The sequence below is a fragment of the Bactrocera tryoni genome, chromosome 4, assembly GCF_016617805.1.
Source record: "Bactrocera tryoni isolate S06 chromosome 4, CSIRO_BtryS06_freeze2, whole genome shotgun sequence".
Lineage (NCBI taxonomy): Eukaryota > Metazoa > Arthropoda > Insecta > Diptera > Tephritidae > Bactrocera > Bactrocera tryoni.
In genome coordinates, this window is record NC_052502.1 from 72,761,751 (window position 1) to 72,771,112 (window position 9,362).

Genomic DNA, 9,362 nt, shown 5'->3' on the forward strand with positions numbered 1-9,362 from the left:
AAAATACTTATGTAAAAAAGAATTCATCAAAAACTATTTTTTTTGCCACAGAAAAAGTATTTAAAACATACTTTAAAAATGTTAGTCATTTTAATATTGAGCAAAGATTTGCAAATGCTGTGGAGATTTCTTTTTTTTAATTTTCATTTTTTTTAATTGCTACTTTTTTTAATACTTAGCCTTAGCAAAAATTTGTGATGTTGCAATGCAATTTTTATTTTTTTTATTTCCATTGTAAACGGTTTTGAAATATATCTTGGAAAGGAAATTTTCTTTCTGAATTTTCAGCCTTAATAATGATTTGGGAATTTTGTGGCGATCGCATTTTTTTTTTGAAATTTCATAAAAACAGATTTAGATAAAAATAAAATATTTATAATTTTTTTTATTCTTAGCAATGTTTCGGAAATATTGTAGCAATCTTAATTTAATTTTATTAATTTTTAAGAATTCCATAGAAAACTGATTTCAAATATATTGTAGAAAACGTTTTTATTTCACTTTGAGACTTAAGCAATAATTGGAAATGTTTTACTTGAGCCTATCGGAGTTCGAAAAGCTATTTTACATCATAATTCGGCGTTTTGAAAAATTACACTATATTTTCAATATTAAATTTATTTCAATAATATATTTATTTCTCATATATTCTACCTTTTTTCTTGTATTTAATGCTCCAAATCACTGCTGCTTCGCCAACAAAACTTAGGATTTTCTTGCAAACACTTTAACACTGCAGCACATACACTTAACTTTGTTGAGCTTTAACTCAGAATTTTTTTATACAATTTTTAAATTTGAAACAATATTTTTATCTTTAGTAATTTTTTTTTGTTAATATTTTTTTTTTTAAATTTTTTTTTATAATTTTTTTTAAATATTCTTTTTTAATTTCTCACAATTTTCATACAATTTTTCATAATTTTCCTGTAAATTTTCAGCTTTTCTTTAATTTTTATTTTTTTTTAATTATTTATTTTTTTTTTTACAAAGTTCAAAGTTTTCTTTACACGACCCCAACAAGTTTCACCAGAATTTCCGCTCTAATTACAGTAAGGCTGCTCACACACACTTTTCGCACGTAAAAATTTATTTTTTGTTTTGTAAATTTTCATATTTGCTTTTGCCACTGGCGCATTTTCCATTCACTGCACTTTAAATATTTACTGTATTTAATTTGCAAATTTTGTAAACTTTTTTCTCAATTTTATTTTTTCTTTTTTTTCTATTTTTCACACAAAGTATTTACTGCTTGAATTTATACACTGAATTTTTCACGCGCGAACACATTTACGGTTACATACATACCGTATACTATATTATATATATATTTATGTATGTGTATATGTCTGCGCGCACCTGTAACACTGTATGTACATGGGTCTGTCTAAACACCACACTGAAAAAACTCTTGATTTTCACCGTACGCGCGCATCCCTTCGGAGGGAGGAATTTCGTGTTGCTGTCCGCTCGGAGGCTGAAAGCCTACTAGTCTTGGCCAGTCACATTGGAGAGCTGTTGCTCAGTCGCATGCCGAAATGTTAGGGAAAATTCCAAAAATTTCCCTGTCCACACACACACACACACGTTGTAGCAGTATCATGCCTGCCAGCTCGCTAGCGTCAGTGTGTAACGAACGACCGCACTCTCCCGGTTCGCCTGCTCGTCAGGGGCAACTCGGCCGCGCCGAAGCATGCTTTGGCGCCTGTTCGCCCGTCGACCAACTGGCTAGCCAACCATTCGGCGCATGCACTCAACACACACACGCAGCGCGGGCACAATGGTACATTGCGGTGGGTCGGCAACCAGTGAAGCGCGCTGGAAATACCTACAGCTGTGTGTGTGTGTGTGTGTGTAGTTTAGCGCGCTGTTGAGCTATTCATTGAAGGGAAATTCGTTTGTGTGTTTTCGGTTTGAAATTTGCACCTGAAAGTCTCCAATTGCAGGTGGCCGCTGGCGAGCATAGTCTCCAAACGAACTTTCATTCATGCGGCCTTTGTAAGAACTTTTATCTGCCGCGCCAGTTGGCGGGATCTTTGAACATGTGAGTTAATATAGTTGATGCGTGAGGGTTGGTGCATATGAAATGCTGGCACGTTTAAGCAGAAATATTCGGTTTTTGCTGCTTTGAGGTATCAAAGTTATTTCGAGGTATTTTGTACATAAACTGTTTTTTTTTTAAGCTTTTTTGGGTCGAATTTTCAAAATTCAGTTGTAAACAATAGACAGCCTTTTCATTTATTCAATTAGAACTAGTTGCTGCTAAAGTATTCGAGATCTGGCCTGTATATTCGAGACTAAACTAAAGAAATGTTTTGATTTCCATCAAGTCATCAAACATTTCATGAAACTTTGTGATCAAAATCATGCCTGTTCTCTCTCTGAATACTTGGAGGTTGGTTAGGTAAGGTAATCAGTCTGATTCTTGTGAAGCTATGAACAATCCCACTTGGACAGTTAAAAAGACTGGTACATTGTGATGCCCAGATCGCCTAAGTATGGAGCATTCGACTGAAGTAGCTTCAGCCTTAGTTAGTGATTGCTGGATAGTGGAGAAGAAAGTGTCCACATGTTTCCATCTCACCTTCCTCGGTACAACTTTGACAAATCTCTAAAGAGTCCTCTAAAATATTTAGTCTTCCCAAAACGAGAGTGCCAGTTAGATAGAGAGTGTCTAGTTGGTGCTAATATCATTGCGGCCAGAGAAATCTTGCTAAGTTCGATATTGCGGAAACATATTTTCTCAATATTCAGGTTTTGAACATAGAACTTTGTTACCAAAATATCAAATAACATTTAGCCATCTCTGTGATGTGACCTTATGCTTTGGCCGTGGTCCCCTTATTATTTTATTGCTTCCGATACATAGAAAATACTGTGAAATGAGCGCTGTTCATAAAATGCTAATCAGCTTCACAAGAAACTGGGCCAGACGCTACCCAATCTCTAGCATCATTTGCTCTGTGGGAAAAAACTCGTCAAAAATTGAAGAAAAAGGTCTCATTGAATTTTTCGATACATGAACTCTGTTTGGAAGCATAGACGAATTGTTGAAGGTTTTTGAACAGTCGAGTTTCATCCGCTGTGGCATTTAAAGCTACATGAATGTCTTTATTTTTGGTTGACGGGTCTCCTTTGGATCAGCTCTGTATTTCGTAAGCAATTCTCAGCTAACTCAAATTCTTCTAAGAACATTCTATTGATTGAGAAATTAGCTTTCGGGGTCTCTAGAGCGTACAAGTTAGTGCAATTAACTTTCTCTTAAAAAGTCCGGCTAAAGTAGAATATTTTACGGGATAACGAGTGTCCAAATATTCAGTTCTTCACTTGACTAATCCAGTAAAATCATGCTGTACAGTTCGTTATATTGAGCACCAAATATTTCCCAACTTACTAAAGCTCGGACCAATCCTTTAGGCAAATAGTGTTCAGTAGTAAGCTCACGAGATCTCTAACAAAAATCTTCAGTTATTTATGCCTCCATTCATATTTTATTAAACCACTTTAATACGAAGACTACACTGCTTTAAATTGCAGGCACAAACTCTCCATGCTTTTAAATAATTTATTACATTTCCCTTTGAGGCACTACTGCTAACTAACACCCGGTGAAGGTCTACAAATCACCAATTGGAGTATTTCCCAGCGTGCGCTCGCTTTCTACGTTTCTCTCGCGTGTTAGCGACTCTCTTCATTGTAGACTTCCACTGGAATTTAAGGCACTCACACGTTTCAGCGCCGCTCTCACCCAGCATCTGTCACTTCTCCTTGAACTGCAAACACAACAATATCCATAGCTATATACGCGTATTGTAAAGGTAGAGACTGTTGAATGCTAACAAGTGGAGCAACAGTTTGCGCCAACAACAAGCTTGCTAACGCTATTCATACACACATACATAGGTATTCTTAGTTCGGTATTTGTAGCACGGAAAAAATTTCATTGAACTGCATTCATTTCTGTAGTGTAGTTCAGGTTAGTGGTGTGAGGCTTGTAGTTACTCGCTTTCTTTGTTCCTCTTTTACTCATGTACAGCTAAACGCGCTTATCAGTGTGGTGCCGGAACCGCTGGATGAATGAACATTTGCTTATTTTCCGCTTGGTATCATTACCTACCGCCACACGATACATACGTACATATATGTATATATGGCGTTACCAGGAGCTTCTGTAGAAGTAACGATACATACGTACATACATATATGACGTTAGCAGGAGCTTCGGTCGAAGTAACTAGTTTGTTAGCTCTTACAAAGTTTTGCTGAGACTTCGAGCAAAAAATTGCGCCCGTTTGGAGAGTCTGAAGAGTCATATATAACAAAAAAATATTATAACTTCTATCTTCCATGCACATTTGGAGAAATTTTGGCCTTTATTCCTATTTTCATTTCCAAAACTTTTATCCGCACCACGTGTCAGTAAAGCAATATCTTCCTTATGCCATGCTAGCATCTAAAAACTGTAAAGTAAGGTAGTCACTGAGCTCTAGAAAACTCATACTGCTTCAAAAATTAACTTTAGTACGGCTCTAGCAAGGATCCGAGTGTGTCCCGAGCTCGAAAACATCTTTTAAATGAAAAAAATTTTAAACACTTCTACAAATGGTCCAAAGCTTCTTAAACCTCGAACTCTCCTAAAAATAGTATTTTGGACCTATCGAAACTGAGTTTTTTTATGGCTTTAATACAATTACTTCCTTTTGCCATGCTGACATCTCAAAACTGTAAAGTCAGGTGGTCACCGAGCTTAAGTAACTGATATTGCTTCAAAAAATCAACTTTAATATGGCTCTAGCAAAGATCCGAGTGTGACTCGAGCTCGAATATATCCAAGTGGGGACAATATTTCTTAGAATAACGTCCAAATCACCTTCAACTCTCCTACAAATGGTGCAGAGCTCCTTAAACCTCGAACCTTGCTTCAAAAACTAAACTTTAGTATGGCTCTAGCAGGAATCCGAGTGTGACCCGAGCTCGAGTATATCTTTTAATCGAAAAATATTTGTCCAAGTGGGGACAACATTTCTTAGAATAACGTCCAAAGCTTCTTAAACCTCAAACTCTGTAAAAGTAGACTTTTGGACCTCGCAAAACTGAGTTTTTTATTGCTGGTTTTCATTTATTATAACCGCGACTCTCATGAGCAGCACACAAAAACCTGCTAGGAAGCGTCTCACAGAAACTGTACCTCTCAACTTTTTTGTAGTATGTACCAGTACCAGACAAATGGCCTAAGACGACGGACTGGAACCTTATCCGAGCTTCTTCTGCATAAAGTTCTTCTTTTAGTGTTTTATTTTATGAGCTCAACGAAGGATAGATTCTGTTATCTCGTCATCACTGTAGACTTCGCTACTCAGGAGAGCATTGAGGTTTTGCTTTGCGTAGAACGTATCGAAACGACCCATAAGTCCTTAGCAGACAATGCCGTGCTTTCATTACCTTAGCAGTATTCTTATGAATAAATTTCTCGGCGCTTCTACTATTTTCTAGTAACTGTGACCCAATATACTATACATCGGCAGATCGTGCCTATGGTATCTTCATTTTCTACCAACAAATTATTCCTTAAGCCACTTACGAATTCCCTTAATTTTAGCTGAACATTTAATAAGACTAAATTGAAAGTATAAATATTCCATCCAAATTATATCCACAAGTCTTGCGCTAGTATTTTTTATTTTTATTTTTTTTTTACTTCTAATATTGTCTACTCATGCAACTAGTCCTAGCAAAACGGCCAATGCCCCAATCAAAATGATTGGCTGTAGTAAGACCGCAGCGCCACCGCCATCACTTGGATCAACAGTCGTCGTACTTTCCGTTGGAGGTGAGCTCGTGGTGTCATTAATGAAACCTTCCCCATCGAAAAAGTTACCATAGATGGAGAAAGCCAATAGATTGTCCGTTGTTGTGTTCAAAGTATAACGCGCATGACGCATTACTTCCGTGTCACTGAAATTAAGACAAGAAAAAATATATTTCAACGGACACAACAGGCAAGTTAAACCAATCATACTCACACCAATAGATCGTACTGCTCGAACACAAATTCATTCACCGCCAAAGGCTTGAGATCATCACGCAAACTGTTCGGCATCAGCAAATATGGATAGGCCGTCTGGTAGTTGGACTCAATAGAAATGCGATCGAAAGCGACTTGCGGCTGCTGTACGACATCGGCGGGGAAGATGCGTCCACAATCGTATATATCTTCACCGATACATGTAAATACGGCACAATTGCGTATCGCATTCGTAGTATAAGCGCCCGCCTCATTACGCATACCTTCGTAGGCACCTAAACGGTAGGTGTAGTATTGACCTCCACTACCAGTGGTCAGTTGGTGCCATTGCAGCTCAAAGTGACAGCAGAAGGTTTTATGGCACACATCGTACTCAGCACGACTACTAGCGTTTGTCAAATCAAGCAAAATGCTCTCATAATTCTCCAAATAGTCACGTTTCAATGTAATATCAGCTTGGTTTAGACGCTGAGTTGCTTTCGGTTTCACCACAGTCTCAGTTAGTTTTGTCGCAACCGGTACACTGCGCTTGTTTTGCGTCTTCTTTGGTACTCTAGCGACATATATGCGACGTTCGCCTTCACCGGTATTCATTACGGAAAGTATAGGACCAGCGCGTCCAGCATAGATGCCTGAACCAGTTGAGCCAACGGCGGGAAGACTAGAGCCAGCAGCGAGCACATTAACATCGTTTGAGTAAGCCCATGACTCTTGGAATTGAACACCTGAAAAATATTTCAGATGGTATCAGTAAAGTATAACGGTTTGAGGTTTTTGTGATAAAGAGCTCGTGTGAGCTCATGAAAACTCGTACTGGATTACTTTCAGCTCATATATTTCTCCCTTGTGTTGGCATTATGAAGTAAAAATCAAGTCTGATGGTTTCTAATTCAACGAGAAAACGAGCTCATGAGGTCTTAAAACCGGTTCAAGCTGTAGTTAAACTTAGAAAACGATTTATTGATGCGTTAAAGCTCCTATTTAACTATTCACAACTTTTAAGAATACGTTTTATTAGATCTCATAAATTGACCTTTGGAATTGAACCACTAAAGAAAATTTCGAATGGTATCAGTAAAGTATATATAACGGTTTGAGGTTCTTGTGGTAAAGACCTCGTAAGCTGCTAAAGTCAGTCGTTGACGCAACTAAAACCAGAGAACAGTGTTTAAGCTCATGAAAAGCCGTTCTGAATTACTACCAGCTCATTTCGATATGGACCAAGTATTTTAGGAAACACCGAGTTTATGGATTTTTCTTTTGTGTGGTACTTTTTGGTCTTATGTAGTTAAAATGAAGTCTGGGCGATTCTAATTTATCGCGAAAACGAGCTCATGAAATCTTCAAACCGGTTGTGGTTAAACTTGGAAAACGATTTGTTGGCTCGTTAAAGCTCTTTATTAATAATTTCCAACTGGATTTGTAATGCTTGAGCTGAGAAATTCAAAACTGTATGAACTTGGCAATCTGTAAATTCCAGGAAATAACGGTAAAGGAAATAGTGGTTATTGCGAAATCTAATTTTTTCGCGAATCCAAAGTCCAATAACAGACTTGAATCAGTGTTTTTTGCTGACGCATAGCGATTTCGATTAGATAAGCTCCGCGTCGGCTCAAAGTTCGATAACACCACGCATGCCAAATTGTTTACATTTCTGTTTTATGAAATGATCATCTAATCTTATCAATGAGACAGATGTAGACAGTTAAATTTGCCATTACACTTATCTTATAATTTTTAGTATTTAAAATCGGATGTTATTTTATTAATGAGGCGATAAGAAGAGTAGTGCCGATGTACGACGCCCACGCATTTGCAGACTTGTGGCCTACTTTTTACTGGAATGACGTGGCTCGTCAGCTCGCGACTGCTATGAACTTTGGAATAACCTGATACACGAGCCAAAGGAAAGCAATCACGCCAGCAATACCGAGTTTTACCTACACCAATTCAACCCAACCATTTTTTAACTCATTAGACTCACACTTACCCGTCAAAAATGGTATCTGCGAGAACCACATCGACGTAAAGATCACATCCGTAAAACCCATACTAACCAACCGCTGTGCGGGCTCGTAAAACAATATATCAAAACACACGAAGTGCCCAAATACTACACCGAAATCGGTGTCAAAGGAGCTCAAGTCCGCACTATAGGTGGTATTCTTCGGCTCGCCATATAGATTCCATTTGCGATAACGCGAAATTACCTTGCCCTCACGATCGAACACAACGTTAGTATTGAAGATATTTAGACCGTTCGGTGCACATGGACGCGGATCGGCTGCGGAAACGACACACTGTGAGCGCTCGGTCAAATTAATAACAATGTATTTACGCGCCGCGCGCGCAGCACACGATATCTGCACCAGAAAATCGGAATAGTCGCTAGTGTTGCCCAGCAAGCAAGGTGTCGTGGCGCTTTCAGGCTCGGGTACATATGTGGCGGTATCACCACCATTTAGTGTGCTCTCGGGGAAAACAATAATATCTGTGGGTTCAGCAGCTTCCGAGCTTATTATTTCCAAATAACCGGCGAGATTGTCTGCCAAAGCAACATCTGATGCATTTCTAGATGGTCGAAACTCCACAACGCCAGCGGTATAATATAATGACTCCGTACTATTTGTATCATCGACTGCTAGCGGCTTCAGCGGACTCTGCAAGTTGATAAAGTATAGCGTTAGATAGTATGGACAAGCTGACAACGTTGTATGGACGCGATAAGACGCGCGTTAATTGCACTGATTAGCTTTACGTGGCTACTTAACGGGTTTCGCTTTTTGACTCACCTGTTGCGTCGGCTGTAACAGTAGCAGCGCGCACGCCAGCCATAAAGTCAGCGTTTTGCAGTTACCCAACGGCATTCGGCACATTTTTGCGTTCATTCTGCGACTTTTTTGCCGTACTGTGCAGTTTGAGCAGGCAAGAACTTTCCCGAATTTTATTTGAAGTCTGCCGTGCACACACCACAAGGCAAATGACCATTGCTCGCTTGGCGTTTTGGCTTTATAAACGCTAAAAATTCGCAAATTCTTAGCTGTTACATTTAATCTTATCTACTTAGCGGCAAACCATTTCACTTCTTGATTAAAGCATCGATAATTGAATTAGCAACGATTTAATCTTCAAATGCTGATAGTCGCATACTGCTTTCTACCTTAAATTGCATACTTTTGGGCGCCAAGCAGCAAAGCATTTTACATTGTTCCCACAAAAGTATTCTTAAATCTCTCTGTAGTCTTTTGCTACACCATGTGAATGACCACCACAGTTTATACCTCAATTTGTAGCACGTGCTCAGCTGCAGTCTTCAATCCGCTGTCCGTCTACAGTT

General features: G+C 38.6%; 2 protein-coding genes across 10 annotated transcripts in view; both read right to left on the reverse strand.

Moving 5' to 3' along the window:
* The window catches only part of LOC120773499, a 251,749-nt gene extending 250,907 nt beyond the window's left edge, over window positions 1-842 (reverse strand). For all 9 annotated transcript variants that reach the window (XM_040102449.1, XM_040102446.1, XM_040102448.1 and 6 more), the window contains exon 1: window positions 655-842. The gene's annotated coding sequence lies outside the window, so the exon portion shown is untranslated. The remainder of the gene's footprint in view (window positions 1-654) is intronic.
* Window positions 843-5,706: 4,864 nt separating this feature from the next.
* LOC120775075 (vanin-like protein 1) lies at window positions 5,707-8,925 on the reverse strand. Its single transcript, XM_040105066.1, has 4 exons — window positions 8,818-8,925; window positions 8,016-8,685; window positions 6,024-6,750; window positions 5,707-5,955 (listed from the first exon to the last, which is right to left on the reverse strand). The coding sequence occupies exons 1-4, from the start codon at window positions 8,911-8,913 to the stop codon at window positions 5,715-5,717; spliced, it is 1,734 nt and encodes a 577-aa protein (XP_039961000.1). The 5' UTR covers window positions 8,914-8,925; the 3' UTR covers window positions 5,707-5,714.
* Window positions 8,926-9,362: the final 437 nt, after the last annotated feature.

Excerpts from the sequence above, each read along its gene's own strand:
- LOC120775075 (XM_040105066.1), bottom strand. The coding sequence starts at position 8,913 with ATGAACGCAAAAATGTGCCGAATGCCGTTGGGTAACTGCAAAACGCTG. Across the intron at positions 6,751-8,015 it reads GCAGATACCATTTTTGACGG|GTGTTCAATTCCAAGAGTCA; the intron begins GTAAGTGTGAGT and ends AATATTTTTCAG. Across the intron at positions 5,956-6,023 it reads GAGCAGTACGATCTATTGGT|TGACACGGAAGTAATGCGTC; the intron begins GTGAGTATGATT and ends TCTTAATTTCAG.